General features: G+C 49.1%; 1 protein-coding gene across 12 annotated transcripts in view; it reads left to right on the top strand.

Moving 5' to 3' along the window:
- PCNT (pericentrin) overlaps positions 1-8,756 on the top strand; it is a 104,758-nt gene extending 96,002 nt beyond the window's left edge. For all 12 annotated transcript variants that reach the window (XM_061423983.1, XM_061424002.1, XM_061424048.1 and 9 more), the window contains 6 exons: positions 2,218-2,316; positions 3,185-3,417; positions 4,990-5,066; positions 5,980-6,109; positions 7,805-7,932; positions 8,372-8,756. In XM_061423983.1, coding sequence (XP_061279967.1) covers positions 2,218-2,316; positions 3,185-3,417; positions 4,990-5,066; positions 5,980-6,109; positions 7,805-7,932; positions 8,372-8,415 — 711 coding nt within the window. In that variant the 3' untranslated portion in view covers positions 8,416-8,756. The remainder of the gene's footprint in view (positions 1-2,217; positions 2,317-3,184; positions 3,418-4,989; positions 5,067-5,979; positions 6,110-7,804; positions 7,933-8,371) is intronic.
- Positions 8,757-14,445: the final 5,689 nt, after the last annotated feature.

The raw sequence follows: 14,445 nt of genomic DNA on the forward strand, positions 1-14,445 counted from the left end.
ATTAAACATTTGGGCAGAATTGACATCTGTAACTGCACTTGAACTGTCTTGAATCTCCCCATCTGTCTACTTCCGTGTCCATGTGTTCAGATGTTTTAAAATTCTTTTCCTAAATGTGCTGTAGCTGTCAGCCTGCAGATCCTGTCACATTAGGTTAGACTTTACGTAAAGAACTCATATTTAGCAGGCTGCTGTAAATGGTACTTTTCAAGCTTTCTGTTTTCTGGGTGTTCGTGGCTGGTGTGCAGAAACGTGATTGATGTTCACAGACCCACCTTGCGTTCTGCGATCTTCCAAGCCTTACTTTTTGGCCCCAGGAGCCTATCTGTAGGATCTTCTACCTGGGCCATCCTGTCATATGCGCATGGGGGCTGTTTCCTTCTTTCTACTTGGCATGGCTGTGATTTCCTGTCCTTGCCCCCTGCCAGGCTGGAGAGGACACCTAGCCCCACTCCATCCCAGGTGGAGCCTGTTTTCCCCTGGAGGATGATGCCCTGGGGTCAGTTTGAAGAGGTTCCGTCCGGTTCCTGGTTTGCTGGGACTTCTGTCATGAGTGGATGTCAGACTCTGTCGTGCCCTTTCTTCTTCTGTTGGTGTGATAGTTTGGTCTTTCTTGTTTAGTCTCTTAATATGGTGAAGTCCATTGACTGTTGAATGTGGACTCTCTCGTTGTTCCAGGAAAAACCCGACCGGGTCACGATGTGTTTTTCTCTCCATGTGCTGCTGCGTCTATTTGCTTACATATCGTTGTGCATTTCTGTGTCTGATTTCAGGAGGGATATTAATCTGGACAGGTTTTTTGTTGTGTCTGGTTTTGGCCTTAGTAACGAGCTGGGACATTTCCCTCCTCTGGTTTTCTGGAAGAGAGTATGTGGAGCTGGTGGTTTTTTCTTCTTTAAATGTTGGCTAAACGCACCGTCTGTGCCTAGTGTCTTCTCTTTTGGAAGGTTTTAGTGATGTGCATGCTTATTTCTGGTACTGCGAGGCAGAGTGTCCTGTCGAGGCCGGGTGGGTCCTGTTGGCGTGGGGTCTGTCTTTCGGTTCTGTCCAGTGCCACTCTGTCGGTGTGAAGCTCTGTGGAAGGCAGAGCCCTCTGTGCTTGTGACGTGGGGCCCACCCACAAGCAGACCCACGGCTCTGCTCCTTTGCAGGAGGGGTTATAAGGCGAGGGCTGCCATGGGCAGAGTGCCTGGCTCTCTGCCCCTCTGGCTACTGCTTGGAGTGTGTATTGAGGCTTCTTGTTCAGAGCACCCTGGGTGGACTAAAGGCGTGGTCTCCTGGGATGCTTTTGTCTCTCCCGTGGAAGTTAGCCAATCAGGACATTAAAGGAATGAGTGAGTCAGAGGTGGCTGGGGGCGAACTGACACAGGCGTCTCCTTCCTGTCAAGGTGGCCTTTGTCCCTGAAGCATCTCCTTCTAGGGAGGCTAGGTTGTATTAGAATCTTGAGCATGGTCTCTGCCTTCTGCCCAGCAGGGAGGTGGCACAACCCAGCACCTGCCTCCTCCTGGTACTGCCCTGCATGGTGGGCCATGGCCAGGCTGCCTTGAAGGCCACTGATCACATGACCCCAGCAAGGGCTCCCACTTACCCTCAGCCTGGGCAACAGGAAGCTCCTGGCCATCTGTTGTGGGTGGCAGCCTTGACCCTCCCTGTACGGTCCTCCTTCTGTTCATGAGTCCTCTCTGGAGCTGCAGGGTGCTCGGCACACACGGTGTCAGGCTGTGCCGCCAATGTGGGACCGTGGCCTGGTCACCATGTCCCCTCTTCACAGCATGGCCCCCACGGTGTCCAAGGTGTGTGGTTCCACAGGACTGGAACAGAGCCAACTCTCTGCATCTGCCGGGAGTTGCCTTTCTAGGACCAGGGAGGATGAGAGTATCTAGTAGGCTTAAAGCTTTGACTTCTCAAATGTTGAGGGTTTTGTTTTTAATAAAGATGTACCTTTTGTGCAATCATACTTCAGTAAATGGTGGGTCATAACCACCTCTGAGTGTTAATGGTCTGTTAATAATCACGTGACAGTTTGGGCACCACTGAGAAGAGGCTGAAGTGGGACCCAGGTGGCCGGCACCTGCCTCAGCCCCGCTGTGTCCAGAGGGCATGTGTGGGGGATGGCTCGGGGCTGGGAGCAGTCCTGACTGTGCTGTCAGACGCTTTTCTCAAGATGCTCTGCCGGGAGAATGACTGTATAGACACACCATCTGTGGTCCTTGCAGAGGTCAGACAGGTCTGCCTGGAAGCAGGACAAGATGGTCTCACCAGGCTCAGCACGACACCCGGACCCAGCGCTGGACACCGGTGCCTGCAGCGCCAAGGTGAGCGCGAGCCCGCGGGCAGTGTGAAGTGTGGGGACGCCGTCTCCTGGCCGCTCCCGACTTGTTCATGTTTTTAGGCAAGTTTTAAGTTCACGACAGCAGTGAAGGGAAATTACGGAGATTTCCCACCCCTAGCCCCCGAACACCATCCACTTCCTCGAGATGGTGCGTGTGTGGCAGTCGATAGACCCATGTTGTCATCACGTGGGGGCCACTCTTGGGGCTATACTTGCTGTGGGTTTGATGAGTATAAGACCACACGTGTAACACAACATTTATTCCCCAAGCCAGTGTCATGCGGAGTGTTCTTACTGCCTTACAGAGCCTCCAGGCTCCACCCGTGGTGCCTCTTAAGATCCTGGGTTGGAGTGAAACCCCTGATGCCTTGAATCTCAGGGCATCGTGTCTGCAGCCTGAGAAACCCTCGGCCCGCAGTTTACGCAGCGTTTCTGACCATGAGGCCCAAGCTGTGGGCCTCTCGAGGGAAGCCCTGTCAGGATAGGACGCCGACCTCTGCCTGTGACCTCAGGATTCCTGCACCTCCCCTCCCTGGACGCCCATGGGCCTGGGAGCGGAGCTCCACCTGCCCCTAGACTGGCCCATGCTCGGTGGCTGATTGCTGGGGCCCTCGGGCTCCTCCATTGCTGGCAAAGCAGCATCTGCTCTGCGTTTCGTCTGATAAACCAGATGGAACTCTGAACAGCAAGGTTGGTTCTGGTCACAGATGTCATGGGAGCCAACCCCTGTGATAATTTCTGAGGAGAAAGTCTGGTTCTTTTAAAGCACCTGGTGCAACAGCTTTGCTGTGGAGACTTCTGAGGAGGATGTCTTTGTCCTGTGACAAGTTTCACTGTTTTTTTTCTTTTAGATGGAAAAGTTGTACTTGCGTTATTTGAGAGCAGAGAGCTTTAGAAAAGCCCTGATTTATCAGAAGAAGTACCTTCTGCTGCTCATCGGTGGCTTCCAGGACTCTGAACAGGAAACCCTGTCCATGATCGCCCACTTGGGGGTGTTCCCTTCCAAAGCAGACAAGAAGGCAGCGGGGCCCCGCCCCCTCACCAGGTTCCGCACGGCTGTCAGGGTGGTGATCGCCGTCCTCAGGTACTGCCTGTCTGCTCGTGTGAGCAGTTTTTTAAACTGCTTTTAAACTCGACAGTTGTTTCCTCTTTTAAGATGAATGACATTTGAGGCCTTAAAATGTAAACGACCTTTATCTTCTGGAAACCACGTTATGCAGAGCTACGTTTTCAAAGACAGAAAGGTGTAAGGCTGCCTTTTTATTGTAAAACAAATCCTTCCTCTTAACGGGGCTCTTGCGATGACAGTCTGATCATGCTTAAAACTGTATTTCACTTCTTTGCATTTCAGTTTCTTATGTTTTAGTCAAACCTGTGTTACATAAAGGTCGCCATGTGCACAGGAAGATGTGCCCCCCAGCCCCCAGGGTGGCATGTTCCAGCCTTCCCTGTAGACAAGCTCTGAGCCTGCGCTGTGGGAAGGGGGTGCCCCTGCCTCTGAGTGTCCACCTTCCTGGCCCTGCCCAGCCTCCAGTGTGTGCACAGGAGGCACTTTAGGAGTGGGGTGGACTCCCTGGTGTGATGACAAGAAATTTTGACTGTTTCACAATTAACAGTGATGAAAATCTATTTCATTTTATAATTTTAATATCTGCTGTATTTCTAAAAATGTCTGTTCTACTAAGAACTGTGCATCTGTGTCTGCTCTGTGTTGCCCACAGAGGTGCCTCTTCCAGGCCACACTCACCTGTCTGCAAGAACAGGTGCCATGGGGTGAGCGGGGCACCCTTGCCTCTTTCCTGGACTGTATGCAAAGGTCAGGGGGTCCCAAGGCCCTCAGAGATGCAGCACCCCAGCCGGTTCAGCTGCACACCTGCTGGGAGCCCCTTGTGGGGGTGGGGGCCTCCCTCTGAGTTCATCTGAGGGCAGACGGTCCACCCACCTAACTGTCACTCTGAAACCCATCTGTCATATATTTTTGGAGAGCCCACCCTGGGCCAGGAAGAAGGTCACATGTGGGTGGGGGGTGGCCAGATGGTTGGTCTTCCGGTCAGCACACAGCAGTGCCTCGCAGCCTTGGGACCCAGCAGCAGCAATGCTGTGGGGGTGCTGCCAGGGGTCATCGAGGAGAGGGGCATCGGGGCCCCCACACTGCTTCACTTCTGGTCCCCATGAATGGAGGGATGCATGGAGACGGTGAGGCCTTCGAGCCCCCCGACAGACCCCGAGCTGGCGGGGCTGGGAGCGGAGGGCGGGGCTGTGATTGGAAGGGCTGGGAGTGGGCGGGGCCTGGGGAGGTGCTGGAGACTGCCTGGGTGGGGCTGGGGGGCGGGGCTGTGATTGGGTTGGGGAGCTGGCTGGGAGTGAGAGCAGGGTGGGGCTGGGAGCGGCCTGGGAAGATATTGCAGGGGTGGGGGCTGTGCTCGCACTACAGGATCTGCTGCTGCTAAGTCACCTCAGTCGTGTCTGACTCTGTGCGAGCCCATGGACTGTAGCCTACCAGGCTCCCCTGTCCATGGGATTTCCCAGGCAAGAGTACTGGAGTGGGGTGCCATTGCCTTCTCTGACTACAGGGTCTGGTCAGGGCTAAATGTTCTTCGTTATTTAAACCCTGGCTTTGCTCTAGTTTTCAGTGTTTTTCTTCCTTTTTGTGTAGGTTACGCTTTTTGGTTAAGAAGTGGCAACAAGTAGATGGCAGAGGAGCCCTAGCACCAGGCCAAGCACTGCGCCCAGGTACCTCCGACCCCAAATGTTTCAGTAGCGGGGTTCCTTCTCAATGCCGGGGGGGAGACACAAAGCACAGTGAGAAACCAGAAACTCAGCCAGTACACTTGTCAGGAGGTGCAGGGATTTTGAAGGAAAAATGGTTTTTAGTTGGGCAACAAACACAGGTTTATATAGTTAATGTTTATGAAGAAAGCAGTTCTGAGGAGCACAGCAATGACTGAAGGATACAGAAATGCTGAATGTATTGACTGATAGCTATTTTCAATAAAAAGTCTCTCTATTCCCTACATGGAGTGAAGTTCTGCTTCACTGGGGGGGCATGGCTGCGTCCTTTGTTTCAGTCCCGTCCAGTCTGCGGTTGTCCACTGCCACATCTGACCAGCCAGGCCCAGGTGTAGCCAAGCCACCTGGGCCATCTGCAGTGGTCAGCGCCCCGCACGGCCACTGGGCTTCCCTAGTGGTGCCCATCAGCTTAGACTCCACGTGTGATCCTCACAGCTTGAAGGCAGATGGCTTCAAGGTTCTTCAGGAGGTTCCCGCACACCCCCTGCCTCTGATGAACCTGGTGGTCTCCAGGGTTTCTGCATCTCTCACTCCTCAGAGCTGGGTGTGGGAGATCCACCCCAGGCCACGTGGCGCCCTCCTCTCTCCATCGGGGTGCTGGGCCCTCCTCCGGCATACTGCCCACCCAGATGCAGATAGTCAGGGTCTGCCTTGCAGGAGCAAAACGCAGGTGCTTAAAACTCAGGTTCCTTCTTGAGGTTTTTTAAATACAGTTTTTATAATGAATACTTTTAAAATGTCTTGAAATTATCATGCAGGCTCTTAAAATTTTGTAAATTTTAAATTTTGGTGGATGAGCCTTTACTAAAATGCATTTTTCTCTTTCCTTAATCCCTTTGTTGTTAAATATTTCTAGGGGAAGGATTCCTGGTACCACGGCGGCAGCAGTCTCCACCTGTCACTCGTGAATCCCCACCCACCCGGGATGTGTCTTCCAGCCAGGCCAGGGACCCTGTGCCAAAAGCATCCCCACGCAGGAGGGAAAAGTGAGCGGAGGAACCTCAGCTGCTTTTCCACTACGGGGTCCTGGCTGTCAGCAGGGGCAAGTCTGCAGAGAATGGGGCCTTGCACAGAAGTGTTCCTGGGCAGATTTGTGTGTGTGCCCAGGTCCACCTCCAGTGGAAGGGCCCCCGGGCACGTGAACCCCCACACACATGCACACACTCACTTACACACATGGAAGGGCTTGGTGTTAGCTTTACTTAATCTCTTTTCTTTGGGATTTGGGGGGTTTCGCACATGTAATATGTCTTTATACTTACAACTCACTTGGCAAGTGAGATGTTAGAGTGATAATGTTAAACATCTGTAAGTTATTTGGGGGAATAAGGGTTTTCAATTAGGCGTTGTAGTTAAATGGTAGAGTGTAATCAATCCTGTGCAAAAATCCAAGTGAGGAAAGGTTTCCCTGGTGGCTGGGGTGGTGGGAGCTGTGATTCTGTGAGACTATCAAGTGCTGCAGCCGTGGGGTCACGTGGCATGGGCTTGATCATCTTCATGATTCGCACTCCAGTTTTCTGACCATGAGATTTCTCAGCCAAGCACTGCATGTGAGAGAGATGTGATTTCCATTTCACTTCTCCAGATTGACACATAAGTAGTGATAATCGTATCCAAATGCTTAAGTATGATTTTACAAGTCATTTATTTCATTCTTTCGACTATGACTTGTCCAGTATTTTGAACCTACCCATGAAGTGGGTAGAAAAGCTGTTTGTGTCTGTGGTGTTGAACCCGCACTAGGGGCTCAGGCAGGCGTGTCATCGGAAAGGAGCTATCAGAGCAAACACGTCCACCTCTGCCCTCAGCCAGCAGGATGAAACATGTTTGCTGTCTCGCTTCATGGCCTCTGGTTGGTGATGATGCCTCCATTTGAACTGTGTGTTAAGAGTGTGACAATCTCGGGCATAACTGCCCTGACCGGAGGAGCCAGGCCCACAAGTATGGGCAGCCTGTTGTGCGAGACGCTGTGTTTCTGCTCATGTGTGTCTCTGCTGAGCATGTCCTACCAGTGCATGTAGTCCCTCCAAGAAATGTGTTTTGAAAGTCATGGCCCCAGAGTGAGGCAGAGTGTACAGCCATGTGAGCTGTCTTGCTTCACGGCCTCTGGTTGGTGATGATGCCTCCATTTGAACTGTGTGTTAAGAGTGTGACAATAAACCTGTTTCTGTTCGAGGAGGGCAGGGACTCTCAGTATGGCTGTGACCCGCCCTGGGCCCAGGCTGCTCTGAAAGAATAAGTGGTGGCCAAGGCCTCTTGTGTGTGGATGGTGCTCGGGTGAGTAAGATGCTCACTGCCCTTGGAGCAGCAGTGGGCCGTGACATGGTCACTGGAGGTCAGGAGGAAAGGCAGCCACATGAAGGATGCTGGGCTGAACCAGGTGTAGTGCTAGGTAGACTTGTGTGTGAAGATTTATTGAATTAAATAATACACAATAATATACAATAGCTTTTAGTTGTCTTAAACTTGGAGACGTTGTAAAGAAGTTAGTTTCTAAAGGACAGTGTAGCACTTTTTTTAAAGCCCTGCTTTCCCCTTGTGGTAAAGAAAAGATACAAAGATAACATCGTTTACCGTTTCCCACTAGTGTGCAGTCCCGGTGCCACTGCCTGTCACACTCCCTGCATTCTGTCTGCTGAGTTGACTTCTTTTTTGTCCCTTGGTTGTTCGTGTGTTTGAAGATCCAGTCCACCCTCAAATCCCAGATCAGAAAGATCCCTGACGGCTTCTCAAGATCCAGAACATTCCTTGACAGAGTATATTCACCACTTGGAAATGATCCAGCAAAGACTGGGAGGTGTGCTACCAGGTAACCAAAGTCCTCTGTCTTCCCCCATGACCTGAGAGACCCAGGAGTGGTCAGTCGTGGAGGTGGGTGGGATGCAGCCTGGTCAACCTTGTCAGTGTCTGTCCTGCTGGCCAGCCGTCACTGAAGTACCAGGAGGAGGGTTGGGAGTGCAGACACCTGGGGGCTGGGGAGGGGTGAAGGGCACGCCACGTGGGGGTTGTGGACTCAAGCACCACGTGGGCCTCTGGGCCTTCATCTCACACAGCCGTCATGCTGTGTTCACAGGGTGTCGTTCAGTTTCTCAACTCTCATAATTTAAACTATTGCGCATCTTAATTGCTGTTTTTGTTTTCACTGAAAATAAGATTAATGCAATGGTAGTGTTTTGAAATTGTGAAATTCCTCTTAAAAGACGTGAAGCCTTCTAACAAACTGCTTCCTCATTTCTCTTTGTGTTCAGATTCCACTTCAAAGAAGTCCTGCTGCCAGAAGATGAAACAGTGAATAAAGTCCTGTGACAATTTTATTTGAAGAAGACACTTGATTTTTGAGGGGAGCTTGTGCTGTGGCATGTTGAGTGCCAGCCCTGTGTCATCTGTTAAGTGTTCTCACCTTTACATTTTGCTGCGAAGCCAAATGGGGTATTTTCTTTGTAATTCAGCACATTTTAGCTTCTCATCTTGATGAGGTAGCCCCTTGGTTCTGTTTCGGTCATGCCTGCATGCCTCCCTCCACAGAGGATAAGCAGACGATGACTTCCTGTTTATTTTCTTAAAGTGTACAGCTGGAAACTTGGTTTAAAACAAAAACATTAAAAAAAATAATAAAATTAAAGCCCTGATGTACTTGTGAATAGTCCTGTGTTTTGTTTTGTTTCATATATCCAGTTTACTTTTATCACTGGCAAAAAAAATAAAACAGAATTTTTATAAACTCCTGTCAGTCAAAAAAGCTCTCAAAGCCCTGGTAAGACAAATAGTCATGTGCCTGTTGATTCACCTTGCTTGGGCTCTTATTTCATTTTTGTCAGACATATTTATTTCTCACAAGTATGGTCTTTTTTATGTTTTACTCGTGCTCATCTGTACCTGGTAGTGATGTCCAGCCAAGTGTCCTTTACCCAAACAGCCACTGTTAAGGCATATGTACAGGTATCTCAGTGTGTTTCTAGGACCTTTGTACATGATGTTTATTCTGTTGGGCTTGGTTTCAATATAAAACAACTTCTTCTAAGTCACTGCTTACTTATCTTTGGGATGGATTGTTCTCTGTCTGCAGCCTGGGTGCGTTTGCTGCTGCTTAGCAGTACTACCGTAGGTCATTGTTCTACAGTCGTCCTACCTTTTCCATTCAGTCCTCATTCTGTTGGATGTTGCTGAAGCCGAAATCTTGACTGGCTCCAGGAGCAGGAATCCAAGAAACGGCCTTTCACTCTCAACATCCAGAAGAGTGACAGTTGAAATTGATGATCAAATATGGAATAAATAAATATCCATGTACATCAGTGTTAAGCTAATGAGGGAGGGAGTGGGCTCATAACCACCATCACACCAACTTGTTACCATGGGGGTTGATAATTTAAAAGAACACAGGTCACACCTGCTGATGAGGGAAATTCTTCACAGTAAAGCACCAGCTTATTAATATAGAGGGAGCAATAGATACAGTTAGAAAACCTCCAGTTCTGCCCTAAAATAATCAGGTCACATTAGGTTCATCAACAGGTCCTAAAATCAAGAGGAGGTTCCCCTTCGTGGTGCAGGGGCCAAGGAGTGTCCACCGTGACCCCGGGGCACAGTCTTCTGCAATGTCACGTGGAAAGTACGGGAGACGTCCAGAGTAGCAGTAAGGTAGAGAAGGCAGTGGCACCCCACTCCAGTACTCTTGCCTGGAAAATCCCATGGACGGAGGAGCCTGGTAGGCTGCAGTCCATGCTAAGGGTCGGACACGACTGAGCGACTTCACTTTCACTTTTCACTTTCCTGCATTGGAGAAGGAAATGGCAACCCACTCCAGTGTTCTTACCTGGAGAATCCCAGGGACGGGGGAGCCTGGTGGGCTGCTGTCGATGGGGTTGCACAGAGTCGGACGCGACTAAAGTGACATAGCAGCAGTAGCAGAAAGGGCAGTGCCCTGTATCCACACATCTTCCTTCCATCACATGGGGCTGGTCTTCTGGGCCTCACTTAGCTGGTTGGGTGACCAGCACTGTCCTTCCTAAAAGATCTGAGCCCTCAACAGTCTGTTTCTAGAGGACTTCCTTTCTTACACAGTCAAACCTGAAAGTACTGAGTACAGGAGGTGTCCCTGGAGATATCAAGTTATAGGTACAGGTTTCACTGTGCTCGTGCTGTGCCAGCCCCCAGGCTTCCCCTCAGTGACCGGGTCACTTACACCAGCCGATGCAGGAACCCCCACCCCTGCTGGTTCAGAGGGACCACTGTCGCCAGCACAGCAGAGCCCACGGATGGAGCAGAGTCACGGATGGAAAGCAGGAACTCCCCCAGGATTGTCTGACAAAGCAGTAAGAGGGGCATGTCCCACCTTCCGTGGCCCCAGGCTGATATATTCGGCTGCGGGAGAAATGGCCATAAGTGGGTCGGCAGGAGGGAGGCCTTCCTACCATCAGTAGCTGAGCTGCACCTGGGTGACATCAAGGAATCCCGGGGTCATGAGCCTAGCATGTACTTTTGCTGTGAGAAGAATTTTCTGTCAGAAGCAGTGATGGTGAGCAAGGAATTTGGGAAGTCCCTAGAGGACTCTCAGCAGAAACAGCAGGTTCCTCTGCAGAACAGGAGAGGACTGGGCACAGGGACTTGCGGCAGACATTCCATGGGAACCCTAGAGAGCTGTTCGTGCCATAACTCTCACCTTCTTGACCTGCTTGTGTCATCTTATTCACCGCTGCCTCTCCATCACCACCCAGATGTCCTGCAGTGCAGTTCTGACACTACCTGGGTCAGCATGGAGTCTCCAGGCAGCCCACACTTCTGCCTGGCCAGCTCTAAGCTTGCCTGAGCATCAGACCTGCAGGTCTCTGTCCAAGTCTCACCCAAACCCAACAGCCTATGACTTTCTCAGTCAGTAGGCTAGAGCAGCAGCCAAGATGTGGTCACAGAAAAGTCCGCATGCACCAAGCCCGGGCCTCTCTTAGTTGTGGGCTCCGCAGGGTGTCTTTTGACTACTTGTCTTTCATTCTGGAAGGGAAACCGTGGTAGTCCACAGACCACAGATTTTTCAAGGAATTTAGCTCTCACCATCCAAGGCATCTAGGGTACTACTTCCTGCTCACTAGGACCAATTACTATGATATGATGATATCTAAGCAAAGACCCTAAGGTAAGGCAGGGAAGCTGTCCCTGCCCACTGAGGAAAAATGACAAGGGAACCTAAAGGTAAAAGCTTTCATGAATGCACCTGGGACATGCCATCACCTCTGGACCCCATCAAAGGTGTATCCCAAAAGAGCTAGAGAAGTACAGGCAATAAAACCAGGTGTAAACAGTAGGCTTCCACTGAAAACCAGGAACAGTATGGTCTCAGCTCAGGTTGCTATGACAAAATACCACAACTGGGCGGTGTATAACCGATGGAACTTTGTCTCAGAGTTCTGGAGGCTGAAAGTTCAAGATTAGGGTGCTGGCAGGGTGGGTTCTCGTGAGGGCCCCTTCTGAGTTGCAGACAGCTGACTGTTTCTCGTGTCTTCACATGATGGAAAGCACGGTGGGGAGCGAGCGCTCTCATGACCCTTGTAAGGGCACTAAGCCGTCCTGAGGGCTCCACCTCACGGCCTCATCTGCCCCCCAGAGCTTCCACCTCCCGCTGCCATCCCACTGTGGGTGGGATTTCATCACAGGAGGCTTGTCCATCACCAGTGCACACAGAGCTGGCCTGAACAGACCCTGGAGGCATACATGAATGACTCAGCAGGTGGTCAGACTCGTGGTGCTGAATCTTCCTCCTACCTCATGTCTCCTCTTCAGGCTGCATCTGTGGTTTCAGGGTACATTCCCTGTGACCAGCTGGCAGAACAGGAGGAAGCACAGGTTTGTTCTGCAGATGGATCTGCAAGAGTGCTAGCCTCAACCAAAAGTAGACAGTTGTCACACACATCCAGCTTGGGGCTGTGGAAGATTTCCTATCAGCCAACTTTGGATGGTGCATCGTGGTCCATTTTGTATGGAAAGAGTGCTGACCTGAGTTCCTGATCCATAAGATTTCCCTGAGTAGTTGATTGTCCACCTGGTTAACACTTGACAGAGAAAAGATTACCAAGTGGTACCAAGGACGTCTATAGGGCAGTAAGGAGACCTGCCTCCCACAAGACCCACTATGGAAGTGCAGAAGGTGGACAAGATGACTTGCCTGTGGGTGTCACTCAGCTTCTTTCTTCAAGTGGCAGCAACCAGACCTCTCACCAAGGCCTCCTGGCTTCTTCCTGGCATTCTTCTCAATGCTTGAACTGCCAACAGCAGAGGCCAATGCTGAGCCCTTCATGTGGTGAGCTGGTTCCCACCATCACGGAGGAGGCAGTGATTGGTTCCACCAGGAACAGACACGATCCAAGTGTGGCTTTGGATCCCCTGTCTGCAGTACATCTGCAGACACCAGTATCTGTGGACCTGGAGATGTTTTACTCGTTGCTGTAGTTCTGTGTGACACTGCCCCTTAGAAACAAGCATACTTTAAAGCAGTGAAAATGCAGGATGAGCTCACACATAGAATCCACTGGTCTTACATGTTGTAGGAGGTCACCAAGAAGACATGACTGCTGGTTGACCTGTGAGTTGGCCCTGGGTTGTCAGAGTTGTGCATTCCACTTGCCTTCTCCACATTAGAAGCTGCCCCAAGGGCACAGGTGGAAGAGAGCAAGGTGGTGGTGAGACCATATGAAGGTGTGCACAACTAAACCCAGTTCAGGCCTCCGTATAAGCTCTTAACATTCTGGTAGATGCACCTAATACCAAAACCAGACAAAGATGCCACAAAAAAGAAAACTACAGGCCAATATCACTGATGAATATAGATAGAAAAATCCTCAACAAAATTCCAGCAAACAGAATCAAACAACATATTAAAAAGATCATACACCATGACCAAGTGGACTTTGTCCCAGGGATGCAAAGATTCTTCAATATTTGCAAATCAATCAATATAATACACCACATTAACAAATTGAAAGATAAAAGCCATATGATTATCTCAATAGATGCAGAGAAAGCCTTTGACAAAGTTCAACATCCATTTATGATAAAAACCCTCCAGAAAGCAGGCATAGAAGGAACATACCTCAACATAATAAAAGCCATATATGATAAACCCACAGCAAACATTATCCTCGATGGTGAAAACTTGAAAGCATTTCCCCTAAAGTCAGGAACAAGACAAGGGTGGCCACTCTCAACACTACTATTCAACATAGTTTTGGAAGTTTTAGCCACAGCAATCAGAGAAGAACAAGGAATAAAAGGAATCCAGATTGGAAAAGAAGAAGTAAAACTCTCACTATTTGCAGATGACATGATCCTCTACATAGAAAACCCTAAAGAGTCCACCAGAAAATTACTAGAACTAATCAATGATTATAGTAAAGTTGCAGGATATAAAATCAACACACAGAAATCCCTTGCATTCCTATACACTAATAATGAGAAAACAGAAAGAGAAATTAAGGAAACAATTCCATACACCATTGCAACGGAAAGAATAAAATACTTAGGAATATATCTACCTAGAGAAACTAAAGACCTATACATAGAAAACTATAAAACACTGGTGAAAGAAATCAAAGAGGACACTAATAGATGGAGAAATATACCATGTTCATGGATTGGAAGAATCAATATAGTGAAAATGAGTATACTACCCAAAGCAATTTATAGATTCAGTGCAATCCCTATCAAGCTACCAACGGTATTCTTCACAGAGCTAGAACAAATAATTTCACAATTTGTATGGAAATACAGAAAACCTCGAATAGCCAAAGCTATCTTGAGAAAGAAGAATGGAAAAAAAAAAAAAAGAAAGAAGAATGGAACTGGAGGAATCAACCTACCTGACTTCAGGCTACACTACAAAGCCACAGTTATCAAGACAGTATGGTACTGGCACAAAGACAGAAATATAGATCAGTGGAACAAAATAGAAAGCCCAGAGATATTTGCTTTTATTTGCTATTTGCTATTATTTTCTCCCATTCTGAAGGCTGCCTTTTCACCTTGCTAATAGTTTCCTTTGATGTGCAGAAGCTTTTAAGTTTAATTAGGTCCCATTTGTTTATTTTTGCTTTTATTTCCAATATTCTGGGAGGTGGGTCATAGAGGATCCTGCTGTGATGTATGTCAGAGAGTGTTTTGCCTATGTTCTCCTCTAGGAGTTTTATAGTTTCTGGTCTTACGTTTAGATCTTTAATCCATTTTGAGCTTATTTTTGTGTATGGTGTTAGAAAGTGTTCTAGTTTCATTCTTTTACAAGTGGTTGACCAGATTTCCCAGCACCACTTGTTAAAGAGATTGCCTTTAATCCATTGTATAT

This window comes from Bos javanicus, chromosome 1 (assembly GCF_032452875.1).
Source record: "Bos javanicus breed banteng chromosome 1, ARS-OSU_banteng_1.0, whole genome shotgun sequence".
NCBI lineage: Eukaryota > Metazoa > Chordata > Mammalia > Artiodactyla > Bovidae > Bos > Bos javanicus.